The 15,717-nt window shown below is 39.5% G+C and overlaps 1 protein-coding gene across 1 annotated transcript in view; it reads left to right on the forward strand.

Moving 5' to 3' along the window:
• LOC126249713 (probable methylthioribulose-1-phosphate dehydratase) overlaps positions 1-15,717 on the forward strand; it is a 93,910-nt gene that overhangs the window by 66,253 nt on the left and 11,940 nt on the right. Inside the window, exon 6 of the mRNA XM_049951393.1 lies at positions 10,422-10,624. Coding sequence (XP_049807350.1) covers positions 10,422-10,624 — 203 coding nt within the window. The remainder of the gene's footprint in view (positions 1-10,421; positions 10,625-15,717) is intronic.

Raw genomic sequence — 15,717 nt, forward strand, 5'->3', positions numbered from 1 at the left:
ATGGAGGAGATACAGAGAGACAGGAACTGTCAATGACATGCCTCACTCAGGCCGCCTGAGGGCTACTACTGCCGTGAATGACCGCTACCTATGGATTATGGCTCTGAGGAACCCTGACAGAGACGCCACCATGTTGAATAATGCTTTTTGTGCAGCCATAGGACATGATGTTAAGACTCAAAGTGTGTGCAATAGGATGCGTGATTCGCAACTTCACTCTTGAAGTTGATGGCGAAGTCCATCTTTACAACCACGATACTATGCAGTGCGGTACAGATGGGTCCAACAACATGCTGAATGGACCGCTCAGGATTGGCATCGCGTTCTCTTCACCGATGAGTGTTGCATATGCCTTCAACTAGACAATTGTCGGAAACATGTTTCGAGGCAATGTTGTCAGGCTGAACGCATTAGACACAATATCCAATGAGCGCATCAAGGTGGAGGATCCCTGATGTTTTGGGGTGGTATTATGTGGGGCCAATGTATGTCGCTGGTGGTCGTGGAAGGTGCTGTAACAGCTGTACGATACGTGAATGCCATCCTCTGACCGATAGTGCAACCATATCGGCAGCATATTGGCGAGGCATTCGTTTTCGTGGATGACAATTCGCGCCCCTATGGTGCACACCTTGTGAATGACTTCATTCAGGATAATGACATTGCTTGACCAGAGTGGTCAGCATGCTCTTCAGTCATGGACCCTATTGAACATGCCTGAGATAGATTGAAAAGGGCTGTTTATGGACGACGTGACACACCAACCACTCTGAGGGATATACGCTGAATCGCTGTTGAGGAGTGGGACAATCTGGACCAACAGTGCCTTGATGAACTTCTGGATAGTATGCCACAACAAATACAGGCATGCATCAATGCGAGAGGACATGCTACTGGGTATTAGAGATACCGGTGTGTACAGCAATCTGGATAACCACCTCTGAAAGTCTTGCTGTATGGTGGTACAACATGCAATGTGTGGTTTTTATGAGCAATAAAAATGGTGGAAATGATGTTTGTTGATCTCTATTCCAATTTTCTCGACAGGTTCCGGAACTCTTGGAACCGAAGTGATGCAAAACTTTTTTTGATCTGTATAGTTGCATCCTCAAATCCATTCTGTTTTTTAATCCAGTCCACAGCTCATGGTCTGTGGATTAATATTACTGCCCTTAGTTTCTTGGATCCTGTGTTCGACCCCCAGTTGGGCAGGAAATTTCCTCGTCCCCTCAGAACTGGATGTTTGTGTTGTTCTAATGATTTCATCTCATCTTCAGTGATGCACAAATCACCAAAAGAAGGAAGACTTGCACAAGGCAGCTAAATGACCCCACATAGTTTCTCCCAGTCAGTAATACCATATGATCCTTTCATTCCTGTAAACCATTAGTTTGTTTTTCTTGTCTCTGTTTCTCCAATGCTCACAAAATATCCCTCACTTCTTGAATGATTTTTGCATTTAAAAGTCCTTGACACTAACACAAGCAACAGTCTGTAATGCACAGGGATTGTAAACATCCCTTCTCATACACGTGGAAAGTTAAGTTTTTTAAAATGTATTTAGTTCACTAAGAGCACTCTACTCTTTTTACTCCTCTGTATCTTTCTTTCACAGTCCATCCACTCATTGTCTTCAGCTTTTTTGTATATTGATTATACATTAAATGTAATATGATTTTTCAGGCATACTCTCAAATGTGCTATGTTAAGGTGTTCTCTTGCTTGAAGTGTATCTGTATTAGGCGTAAACAAGATGATGTCATCAGCAAAACAAAAGGGTTGCAGCTGGGTACCATCAACATACATTACTGTTTTGTTTCTCCAGTTCAGAGATCTGAGAATAGTTCTGGTGGTATCTCTTTGCCTGACTATTCTTTCACTTTTGACTATCACTGTCTTCATGAAGTTCAATGAAATTTGTAGCATTGGTGTACTCATTTTTCAGTATATTAAAATAATTGCCTTGTTTTTAAAATGCTGAAACTACAGATTTTCCTAAAATATTATTGAAAGCTTTTGTAAAATCTCAAAATTGTGTGCAGATTGGTAATTCATAGGGTCATTCTACAGTTTCATTTGAGACTTGAAAATTAAAATCTATTTCTCTCTAAGTGGTTGTTGATGATGTCAGTTAATATTCCCATGAGCTGTGCTGCCTGTATAAGGGACAACCAAATGAAAATGAGACAGATGGAAAATTAAGTAAACTGTTTATTATATCAAAAGTAATCACCATAACTGTTAATACATTTATCCCACTGTGAGACAATACAGTCCATGTCTTCTTGGAGACATATTTGCAGTAGCATATGGAATCATGATTGCACCCAGGCATGCACATCTTTCTATGAAGCAAATTGACAGTCATTAATGTGTTTCTTTAGGTCTCAAAAAATATGAAAACTGCATGGGGTGAGATTGGGACTGTGTGGATGATGTGTAAGGGCTTCCCAGTGAAACTTCTGCAATACAGTGAAACAGTCTTGGCAATGTGTGGGTGGGAATTATCCTGCAACAGAACGAAGCCTGCTTTCAATATTCCTGGGCATTTGGACTTGATGGTGCATTTAAAGTTTTGCAAAGTGTCTACACACCACTACGTGTTAATTGTGATGCTGTGTTCCAGAAAGTCAATCAGCAGTGGGCCCTTGCAGTCAGAGAAAGTTTTCACAGCTTTCCTGAAGTTGATGTGCCTGATGTTCAGACTATGCTGAAGAAGTTTCAGTGGGATGCCCTTCCACATCTTCCATATAGTCTGATCTCTCCCTACGCAATTTCCATATTTTTTGAGCCCTCATGAAAGGCATTTGTGACCATTGATTTGCTTTGGATGTAAAGGTGCATGCCTCGGTACAATTATGGTTCCATAGGCAACTGCCAATATTTTTCCATGAAGGCACTGAACATCTTGTTCCATATTTCAACAGTTGTGGTGATTACTTTTGAAAAAGTAAAGAGTTTACTTAATTTTCCCATATGTCTCAGTTTCACGTGAATGTCACATTTTAAAGTGGAGTAATGATTACTATCACTGACTAGTGTGCTACAGGCCTCCATTTAAACATGATTACTGGAGTTATTTGTTATTCATCATTTCAAGGTTCTTGAAATTTCTTATGTTTGTAATGTTTGCGTAGTCTGGAATATTCAGTGTCGCAAGCCATTATATGGTTTGTTGCGGTGGGTACCTTGTACCACTAGTAGTCATTATGTTTCCTTTCCCACTCAAAAATGGAGCAAGGGAAACACTACTGTCTATGTACCTCTGCGGGACTTAATTTCTCTTGCATTCATGGTCCTTGGGTGAAATTATGTTTGCAGCAATAGAATCGTTGTGCAGCCAGCTTCCAGATCCGGTTCTCTAAATTTTCTCAACACTGCTCAGTGAAAGGTTTGTCGTCTTCCCTCCAGGATACCCACTTGAGTTCACAAGTATTTCTGTAACACCCGCATGTTGATTGAACTTGCTGGTAACAAATGTAGCAGCCTGCATCTAAATTGCTTAGATGTTGTCCTTTAATCTGACCTGATGGGCATAGCAAACACTCGAATGGTACTCAAGAATGGGTCACACTAGTATTCTGTATGTGATATCCTTTACATATGAGAAACACTTTCCTAAAATACACCCAATGAAAGTCCGCAGCTCGTGGTCGTTTGGTAGTGTTCTCGCTTCCCGCGCCCGGGTTCGATTCCCGGCGGGGTCAGGGATTTTCTCTGCCTCGTGATGACTGGGTGTTGTGTGCTGTGTTTAGGTTAGTTAGGTTTAAGTAGTTCTAAGTTCTAGGGGACTGATGACCATAGATGTTAAGTCCCATAGTGTTCAGAGCAATTTGAACCATTTTTTGAACAACCAATAAAACAAAGCTGACCATTCACCTGACTTACTACTGTCTTTATGTGCTCATTCCACTTCATATCGCTTTGAAATGTTACGCCTAGATGTTTAATTGACCTGACTGTCAAGCAGTACACTGCTAATGCTCATCATCAATGGCTAACCTGTCCAGTTGACTCAGGGGCTTCCTTTTTTTAATGTCAAATGCCTATTGTAGCTAGATAAAGAAGACAGTGGTGTGTGATTATACTAAAAGTCACAAATAGGAAACATGTCCAGTGGACAGGAACATGGAATGCAAGAATAACACTCTGTGACAGAACACAACCTTTTGAATTTGTCATTTTAACAGAATTTAGTCCTAACATTACTCTCAGATGCGACTTTTTGTTGCCATCTCAAGCAGTCGTATATTGTAGAAAATCAGAGCTCCATATTGACAGATTTTATCCTATTAGTAGACATAAGGTTCGTAAGGGTGGTTGTTAACCATTGAAGATGATGATATCCTCTCATCATCAATGAGACAAATTGTAATAGTCAGTCCAGATGCTCAGATGCTTTTGTCGATTGCAAAAAGCTACTCAGGCTTACAAGTGAATTCTGCAGGCCAGCAACTATCATACCATTGTACGTCGTTAAGGAGAACTTTGTCATGGGTAGCCCCAACTCATCCCTAAAGGTATGTTTGTAGCAACAGCTGAACCAGGTCATGAAGGACAGATTAGTGGCATTGACGAAGAATCGTGCTCCCCTACCACTACAGGCAATGCAGTTGAGGAAGCCACTATGAAACAGCCAATAGCATATAGCTCGAACAAGGAACAACATAAACATTTGTTAACAGTTCTGCAGCAGTTTTCAGATGCTTTAAAATCTGGTGTGGAGAAAAGACAGACCAAATGGCCCATGGTAAAACACCATATCAACATATGATATCATTGTCCCATTAAGCCAGCATTCATAATAGGTGTCGCCAGCTGAATGAAGGATAACTGGTGAGGAAATTGAGAAGATCGTGCATGATGACATCACTGAACTGTTAGTCCTTGGTCACCTTTGTTCGTCCTTGCGAGAAAGGGTGACAAAGCATGGTGTTTTCTGCATCAATTACTAGCATCTCTCTATCCATTGCCACACATTGATGTTAGTCTAGACTGCTTGAAAGGAACAAAGCATTTCTTAACTATGGACAAGTAGACAAACTACTGACAAATTGAGGTTGACGAGGCTGACCAAGAAAAGACTGTGCTTAGAATCCCTGATAGCTTCTGAGTTCAAAGTTGCATTTTTTTGACTACATAACACTCCAGCCACCTTTGAACATATGATGTAAATCTTGTCACTGCAAAATGAGGAAACAAATATGTACCTATACATACTGCTTACTAAAACCAGTTGTATATGGGGTAGAGAAAGTAGGGGGGCAGGGTGCTTGTGAGAAAAATATAAAAACAAATACATGCACACATGCTTGTCATATTTGTATCTCGACGACATTACTGTTTTTTTCTCAAACATGTCTGAAGAACATCTAAGCTACCTACAACTTGTATTGAAGTGTACAGAAATTTCATTCCCATGCCCGAATCCAAGAAATCCAAAGAAATAAGAATCTTTGAACATTTAGTGAATGGCATCTGAGTCCATCCTGATCCAGAGAAAATAAGAGCAGTCGCAGATTCTCACCTCCTCAGCGCATTCATAAAGTGAGAAGTTTTCCCAGAGTGTGGTTGTACTTCTGGCAATTCAGACAGGACTTTTGTAGCAAGCCACATCAATTACAGGAACTACTGTAGGGAGATGCCAAATTTGCCTGAAACAAGGTGCAAGAAAGGGGTTTCCTTTTCTTTAAGGATGCACTAACATCTTCTCCATTCCTAACATTGTATCACAAGAAGGTAAAGATAGAACTTCAGGCCAACACCAAAATGTTATTGAGTAGGTTCAATTCTCATACAAACTCAGAAATATGCTGAAAAGATTATAGCTTATGCTTCCAGAGAATTCTTGAAGTCCAAGACGAAGTGCTCTGCAACCGAGAAATGCTTTGGAGTTCTTTGGGCCATCAACAAGTTCCAGCAGTACTTATGTGGCAAACTTTTCACCATTGTGACAGAACACCATTCTCTACACAGACTGAGTAGACTGAAGGATCCATCAGGTCGACCTGTGAGATGGACGTGGGCTTCAGAAGTACACCATGACACTGGTATACAAAAACCGACACAAACACAAGGTTACCAGCTGCCTTTCAAGGAATCCTTTGGCAGAACACAATGGCATGGACAAAAATCTGTCATAGCTACATTATGAGATTGGTGTTACACACAATGAAGATGCAGCATTGCTGGAAACCATAGAAGCCTTGATGGAGGAGGATCTGACCAAAGGACAATTTTAATTAATAAACAGATCATTGTATAAAAGAAAGTATGATCCAATGGGGGCAGAAATGGTTGCTCGTCATCCCAGTTCATCTGTAGCCAACTATCTTGAAGTATTTCCACAACACTCCTACATCTGATCATCTGGAATTCATGAAGACTCTAGGCAGAATCTCTCTCTCTCTCTCTCTCTCTCTCTCTCTCTCTCTCTCTCTCTCTCACTCACTCACACACACACACACACACACACACACACACACACACACACATCACTGGCCGGGTCTCCACTGACCCGTTAGATGCTATGTGAGCCACTATAAGGAATGCTAACAGTGAGAGCCTGTGCTGGAGTTACCTCCAGGATATCTGGTACAAATTCTGTCTGTAGCAGTGCAATTCCAATGAACAGGGATGGACCTCTTTTGGACATTCCTGAGCTCAGGAACCATGAATCGATGGATAATAGTCAGCACTGACTGTGTCACCTGATACGCTGTTACTGAAGCTGTGCTAACTGCTGAAGCAGAAATTGCCAGGCTGCTTATGGAAGACTACACTCTGAAGCACAGAGCACACTATGTGATAATCTGTGATTGTGGAAAAGTTTTCCAATCAAGACTAGTATTGGAAGTAATTTCGTGTTACCACACCATCCATATGATGACAAATGTCTTAACACCCACAGACAAATGGCCTCCCAGAACCCTTTAATAAGACAGCAGATATTCCCTTAACGTATGTTGATGTTGAACAGAGATATTGGGATAAAATACCATATGTCATGCCATTTGCATACAACATAGCAATGAGACACTACTGGCCTTACACCGTCCTTTCTGCTCCATAGTCATGAAGCCAAACAACAATGGATATACTGTTCCCATTTCAACTTGACAAAATGGAATACTACATGAAACACTTAATCACCATGACCAAAGAAGCAAGGGAGCTAATTGCCAGGACCAAAGAAGCAAGACACCTGGCTTGCACATGGCTCCTGGACACCCAGGAGAAGGACCGAGAGTGCTGTAACACCAGTCACCAGCCAGTGAGATACAGCCTAGAACATTACATATGAAGTCAAGGATTATGACTAATCAAGGAGACAAAAGTGTAAAGTCTTCATCCATGTGCACTGAATGAAGCCTTGTTACAGTCCTGAGGCACAGATTGGCAGTGAGAGCTTCTTATTCAAGGGAACTGAAGACCTGAAGAGTCACAAGTTTTTGATGGGAGGGGCTACCATTGATGATGAGGCGGCTGTGATAATGTGACCAGTATGGGGAATCCACAAGTGCTGCTGTACAGATGACCATTGATACAGTCTATATCCAGGATACCATCGTAAGTTCCAATGAGAACTTCTGAAATGGCAGATCGTTGTTTTTCCAGGGAAAGGAGCAATACCACAAGCTGTTCTACATGCAGTTGGCGGGTGCGTTGCAGGTCACCAGTTCAAAGTTGACCACCAGCAGTTATTTGCTATTCATTATTTATAATTTCTGGAAGGTTCATGAAATTTCATATGTTTTAATGATTACAGGTTCTGGAATATTTGATATTTGTATAAATAGCAGTACTGTCTGTATGTTGGTGTTGGTAAAAAGTGTGATTTCAGTGCTGTGTGTTACACTTCGACAGCCCTGCTTTTGGATTTGGACGTGATTGTGGTTATGACATGACAGTATCTTGTGAATTACAGGGAGGGGGCAAGTAGGTGTATTGTTTCTCTATCTCTCTCCTTTGCTGTGAAGCAGAATTATTGGAGCAGTTTCTGAAGTACTAAGAATTGTCTTCCTTGCAAGTATCCAGTAAACAATTTTGCAAACTTCTTTTGTATTATTTTCCCTTAGACTTAAACCATTGCTGTTGAAACGCCATCCCCAGAGGCGTTCCTTCCCTCATACTTTGATGCGGTTTATACACCTCATATGGAATTATTTTTAGACTGTTACTATTATCATTATCAATTATATGTCTTTCTGATTTGTCTCTTGAATTAGTCAGACATTTAAAGTAATCTTTGAATGTCTCTGTGGAGTTACTAGTGTTGATAGGCACTGTGACCCATCTGTCATCTTAACTTTCGGATTGTGATGTATAACAACATAAGTCCAACAACAGTAAGAGTATGAGAAAGACAAGTCATTTTTCTCAAAAACTTTGTATTATTTTTTCTCTCACTCAAATACATTTCTAAGTTGTTTTAATTAACTCAGTGTAACTTTGCTGTTATTTTCTATCATTTAAAGGTTTCTATAAATTATCACTGTATTATTACACCACCTTAGCCGTCTGTTAGCGTGTTCTTGCATAGACTTTTTACTTGGCATATAAAGTCTTTCAGTTCTGTATGAGTTTACTTTAATATCTCTAATATTAATTTTACTTTTCCTGAGTACCTCGGTTCCCTTCCTGGTCTGTTCCTCTGTAATAAAACAAATGGCCAAATGGTTCAAATGGCTCTGAGCACTATGGGACTCAACTGCTGTGGTCATAAGTCCCCTAGAACTTAGAACTACTTAAACCTAACTAACCTAAGGACAGCACACAACACCCAGCCATCACGAGGCAGAGAAAATCCCTGACCCCGCCGGGAATCGAACCCGGGAACCCGGGAACAAATGGCCAGTTTTAATTTTATATGGTCTTAATTTTTTGCTCCACTTCTAATAAACCTACTGTATCTTGTTTGTTGTTATGACTCCTGTTTCAACCCTGCTAAACTATCAGCTGGAGTAACTGAACTAAAGTAATCACATGTATTACTAATTTTAGTAATATGTATTAGAAGGTGAAATCTGAGAGTGGTTAGATGAAGACTTAATCAGAAAGTTTTCATTTCATATAAATGGGTGCTGACAAGGACAATATTTAATATTGAAATTGGTGGCGAATCGTAACCACACATTTTTCATTTATCTAACAATTGGCTGATTTGCAGACCCATGTTTACTGGAACATTCATTAATGACTGATTATATGAAGGGTACTGATGTTAGAAATCTTGAAGAAAAGTATATCTGGTAAATTACATTTATTAATTAAAAAAATGGCAGTGACATAGTTGGAAAGAGATAATTATTATGATGCAGTTTACCTCACATAGTTTCCTACTAGTTTCCTTCATTCTCTCTTCAACATAAATCTCAAAATATGCAAATAATAATGTTCTGTTCATGGAAATATGGTTTTCTAGAAGCAAGTGCTTTATTTTTAATTTTTAAAAAAATATGTATGCACAGAAATCACATTCACCTGTAGATGACTAAGCTGCTTTTGTATACAACAGGGCCAATAAAAATACAATACAATACGAGAACTAGTGAAAGAAATAAACTGTCTATGTAATTTAGAGTTTAGAGCTAAGCGAAAGGAAGTCTAAGACAATGAGAGACAACAAAAATAAAATGAAGCTGTGCTGCACATCAAATTGGGGGTAGATACAGTAGAGGCAGTGAATGAATTTTTTTGTTTAGGAGGCAGAATTGTACATGACACTTACAATGAAAGAGCAATGAAAGCAAGACTAATGCAGATAAAAATCTTTTCTCCATGCAATCTCAGAATAATTCTGAGATTATTAAAGGTTTGAAAATTGCATATTTGTAACTCTATTTTCAGCTCTGTGTGGAAGCCAAAACATTTGTGACAGGAAAGCAAATGGAGGTGAGATGGAAATAATAATCTTCTTCTACTGCTACCACCACCACCACCACCACCACCACCACCACCACCACCATCACCACTACCACTACCACCACCAGGAAAATTAGTATGGGGGAGGAAATACATTTGTGGACGATATCTCAGAAATATCAGTCAGTGGGTCATATCCAAAGGTATATATTATTAATTTAGGTTTATGAATCAAGGGCACAGAAGAGAGAGGATTTTGAGGGGGACAACAAAGCCTCATGTTATATATATTGTGAAACATGGTTGAAGATAGGAAGAAAATAAAAATTTATCCACACCATTAAGAATGCTAAGGGCAAAAAGTAGTCTGTAACACAAACAAGACAATAAATTTCTTTTTATGTTAGTATATGTTAAGTGTTATTTGGTTGTTATTTCATCTCATTTTTGCTGTACCTATGGCCTGTTTCCACTAGTTGTTCCTGCATATTTGATTCTTGCATTATTTTCTTTCTTTTGTGTATATGTGTGAAATAATAAATATACTTTTCCTGTAGGGTATTTTTAATCAGAAACTGAGACGATACTACCACTATGATGAGGAATTGGTGGTTCCTATAATTGAGAACACTCCTCGAGAAGAAGACTTACAGTTCCGTCTGAAACAAGTACTAGAAGAGTATCCAGAAACATCAGCCGTTCTAGTACGGCGTCATGGTGTATACGTGTGGGGAAATACATGGCAAGAAACCAAAGCAATGTAAGTCACATACAAAATTTATTTCCATTAGTCTTGGCCTATTTACTTAAACCAGTTAAATAATAAGGTGTTGAGTATAGTGATTGACTTCAAATCCTCATCCAACCATTCAGATAGAGATTTTCTGTGGTTTCTCTAAATAGATTAGGATGATAGTTGAGATGGTGTCTTCTCAAAGAGGACATTTCCAGTTTCCTTCTTCATTATTCTCAAGTCCGCACTTGTGCTCTACCTCTAATTAGTATGTCATCAGTAAGGCGTTAAACCCCAATATTTGCTTTAAATAATTACGTTGCTTCATTGAAAATCTCCAGAGAGCAACTTGAAACAAGACAATACATTATCTGCACAGTGGTTAAAAGACTAAAAATCAGAACTTCCCATGTCAAAATCTGTCAAAGTATGGTTTCTGGAATATGTTTCGTTCAACCTTTACATCTGGAAGAGTATATTTTCTGTATATTGGCTAAGGTTTGAAATGATGATTATTCTTTATGAATTTCCTTACATTCCACATATTGATATAGCGAAACCGTGATGTTTCCTCCAATCTGATTACGACTGTATTGGTGTAATGTTGTTGTTGTCTTCAATCCAAAGACCTATTCATCTCTGAATAAATACTGGAACCCCACATCTATTTAAACCTGCTTGCTGTACTCTTCTCTTGGTCTCCCTCTGCAATTGATGATTTCTTGATGTCTCAGAATTTTTCCCGTCGACAGGTCTCTTCCTTTGGTCAAGTTGTGCCACAAATTTCTTTTCTCTCCAATTCTATTAAGTACTTCCTCATTATTCATGTGATCTACCCATCTAATCTTCAGCATTCTTCTGTAGCACCACATTTCAGAAGCTCTATTCTGTTCTTGTCTGAGTTGCTTGTTGTCAGTGTTTCATTCAATTCAAGGCTTCACTCCAGACAAATGCCTTCATAATAGACTTCCTAACACTTAAATCTGTGTTCGATATTAACAGATTTCTCTTCTCCAGAATTGCTGTCCTTGCATTTGCCATTCTACATTTCATATCCTCTCTGTTTCAGCTGTTATTAGCTACTTCACGAACCAAGTAGCAAAACTCGTCTACTACTTTTAGTATCTCATTTCCCAACGTCATTCCATCAACATCATCTGATGTAATTCAACTCCATTCTGTTCAACTGCTCTTTCAATACCTTTGCTGTGACTGTCAGAATTACAATGTCATTGATGAACATGAAAGTTTTTATTTCTTCCCTCTGAACTTCAATTTCTTCTCCAAATTTTTCTTTGGGTATTTTTACTGCATGTTCAGATTAAATAACATTGGGGATAGGCCACAGCCCTGTCTCACTCCCTTCTCTTCCACTGCTTCTATTTCATGCCTTTCAACTCTTATAACTGCCATATGGTATCTTTACAAGTTGTAAATAGCCTTTTTCTCACTGTTATTTTAGTCTTGTTTATCTTCAGAAATTTAAAGAGTGTATTCCAGTCAACATTGTCAGAAGCATTTCTCGAAATCTGCAAATGCTACAGTTTTAGGTTTGCCTTTCTTTAATGTATTTAAGATGTGTGACGATACAACTGCTTTAATCCATAATGAGATCAAAGGGTTGTGATGTTAAAGACACACAGTTCAGCAAATGCACTACTCTGTCTGAACTAGTAGCTCAATATTGCCTCAGAAGTAAGCCATGTTCCATCTGCTTTACATCCTAGCAGCTAAACACGCTGCGAATTTATAAAACTCATGACCCCGCAGTCTAAATTGTCCAAGCTTTGTCAAGCTTTCCAAAATTAAATAAAGCAAAAGTTGAATAATTAAAATATTAATAGAAGTGATAAAAAGGTGTATCCTTTTGGATAATTTATTTTATGACTGATGATTTATTCACCCACAAATATTATTGCTTGTACACAATGGGATGACTTTTATGATGTGGTGAATGGTTTTTCCATCTATAAAGATTTTATTGTAAATTTTCCAAGCAGTCTGGCGTCCCTGAATGTGGAAAATAAATAAATAAATAAACAAATCAACAAATCTTAACCCACATACAGGAGAATGACAGTTTTTAAAAACTCTTTGTACAGCACTTAGCACTTTTTTGAACTTCCGTGATTTCATGCCGGTCACAATTACATTTTTAATTTCTGAGTCAACTCATCAACTCTTTTTTGAACAGTGTGACTAAATTTTCTGGGTGGTTCTCGCATACATAAAAAATGTAAGGCAATATCTTTCCTGATGCAGTTATTGTATACTGTGCTGTGAAGGAACGACTAATCTTGTTCAGATCGATTTTCAGTCCTTTTTCCACTAGGGGTCTATTGTACATAGATTGGTACTGGCAGCTGGTTTGATTCGTATAATTTATGTGATGGAGGTCAAAATAGAGGATGAGTACTTTTGTCTTTATATGGAATCCTTCTGCAAGGGCACAGGGGCAGTATTGGAGCCCATGTAGACAGCATAGTAATCGTAAACCTTTGTCGCTGCACTGCACTTGTTCAGTCAAAAACTGATTAACATAACAGGTATAGGAGGTACACATAAAACTTCAGCATCAATTTTCTCTTAAACTAGGGGCCATTGCATGAAAATTTGCTAGCCAGGTACTCAGGATAGCTCCCACTACAACATACCTAAGACTCATCAAAAGCCGTGATTAATGGGTCTGATGTTCCTCATGTAAGTTCCTCCGATCACCTGTTAGCATTGTGCACAAGTTATCTACTGTTCCCAATCTGCCCCAGCAGTGTGTCAGTTCACTTGCTGTTTTGTACACATGTAATCTGTTCTCAGGTGCTACATTTAGTCTGTTTGACTAATGTTTCTGACAGCAGTGGCCAATAGCCTGGTACTTTTTGACTGAGCCTTAACTGAAAACCAACTGACAACCACACATTGTGGCACATGACAAACTATCAAGTTGCTTTGGTTAAACTATATTCTGTCATTCAGCACTAATAATATAATCACAAAAACAATTAGATAGCCAGTGTAGACCAACCACATCAACATGAACAGGATCAATTACACAACAATCGTATAATATGAAATGGCACAAAGCTTCACAGAGCTCCAAATGAAGGCGAGATTAGACTTCCACTGCCACTCCTCTGTATTAGAACAAAACAGTTTGTCAGAAATTTTGTATCATACTTCCAGTGCAATAAATTGCAATAACACTGTAAATACATTTATTTACATTAATTTTGCATGCTAAGATTAAGGCCTTCAGGCACACTCTTACATCTAACCAGAGGTTCTTAGTGAACTAACATAACATATGCGTAGTAGATGTAGATCATGGTGGTGGTGATGAAAAATTGTGTAAATGCAAGGGAATAGGCCACACTGACATCATGCAGTGCTGGGAACACACTTGCTTTCACATACAGTTTGTGCTCAAAGTGGCATTGACAGTGCCCTCTATTAGCCACCACTATAACAGCTATCTTCTGCTGTGTATTGTATGTCTGGGAAAGTAAAACTGAGACAGCGGCATAATGAAAGCTTACAGGATTTGTGAAATTGAAATTCATAATGTCATGTTGAATGATGATGCTTGTTGCTACTAATTCAGTGTCTGTTCTCATAGAAAATTAAAAAGAACCAGTAGTAAAACTTACTTTGTAGTAATAAAAAGAGAATGAGTAAAATTTTGAGCATTTATTCACAAATGTAATGCTGATTTGTAGGCACACAAAAATTGCTCAGAATCAGACTCGTAGTCAGTCAGACTCAGTCTCATTATATTCCTCATCTGTGCACGATTCATTATTATCTGTACTGTCTGAATGACCAGTATTAATGATTTTGTCTATTGCAAGTTTCATGACACCGTTGCACCTCTAGTAATGTTCATTATTATCTGTACTGTCTGAATGACCAGTATTAATGATTTTGTCTATTGCAAGTTTCATGACACCGTTGCACCTCTAGTAATGTTCTTCCAGTTGGACTTCCCTACAGTACGCTTCACAGCCATCAGCAGTTACTAACACAAGGGACTCACTTGCAATCTTAAACTAACTGTCTTGGGAAATTTCCCCGAAAATGTAGGCGGCTCTACCAGCTGCAATGGGTGGCCAGCAACAAGGTCACCATTGAAAATCTCAAGCAGAAGAGGGGCATGGCACAGTGCTTCCGCTGCCAGAGAAAGGGCCACAAGGCTCACCACTGCTCCTTCCCCGAGGCTTGCGTGAAGTGTGCAGGTGCCCACACCAGCAGTAACTATCTGCTACCGAGGACACCCATGCTGAAGTGAAGTGTGCGAACTGTGGCAGCCCACACGTGGCGAGTTGCCACAGCTGCAAAGTCATTAAAGCCGCAGTTGCTCGCCAACACAGGCACCAGATGCAGAAGACTGCAGACAGTTTCCTCCACCATTTGCACCCAGGTGCACAGGCGGCGAGGCGGCTGGCAAACACGAGGTCAACGCTGGCAGCTGATGCTGCCACGTCAACAGATGGAGCCAACAGAAGAGGTCCGATTCAGGAAACATGCTCATGAGGGTGCACGTGAAGATTTGCTCATTAATCCCCCCAGGGGAAAAACATGCAAAGAAGAAGCCACATTGTCGGGAGGTGGCAGGAGTAGCAACACACCAGCTGCCAGTCGTAACTCAGCTGCTTACAGCCATGGCACAGCACCCGATGTGCAAGAAGGAGAGCTGCAGAGGCAGTACTAACTGCCACACTGATGGCCCCCAAGGTCACCTGATGTAACACCACCTGACATTTTCCTCTGGGGTCGTGTAAAAGGAAAGGTCTACAGGAGAAAACCAACTTTTCTGAGTGTTAAAATTTGGTTGTGCAGAATCCTCCAATATCATTTAACTGTGGAGTCTTTTGTGTTTCCAACTATATCATGTATCTTTTTTGGTTAATTCTCAAAACAGACCACTCATTAATTTTTTGCTCTGCTCACATGTATATATCTGCCAGTATAGAGGATTTCTGAAGTCATGTGCATGATTTCTCTGTTTCGGGGTTACTTTGACCATTGGTCACTGTTACCCCATGTGGGCAGATACATAATTTATTAAACAGTATTGATACCAATGACAGTGTGGAACCGAGGAATACAAACATTACCCATCAGTA

Source organism: Schistocerca nitens, chromosome 3, assembly GCF_023898315.1.
Source record: "Schistocerca nitens isolate TAMUIC-IGC-003100 chromosome 3, iqSchNite1.1, whole genome shotgun sequence".
Classification (NCBI taxonomy): domain Eukaryota; kingdom Metazoa; phylum Arthropoda; class Insecta; order Orthoptera; family Acrididae; genus Schistocerca; species Schistocerca nitens.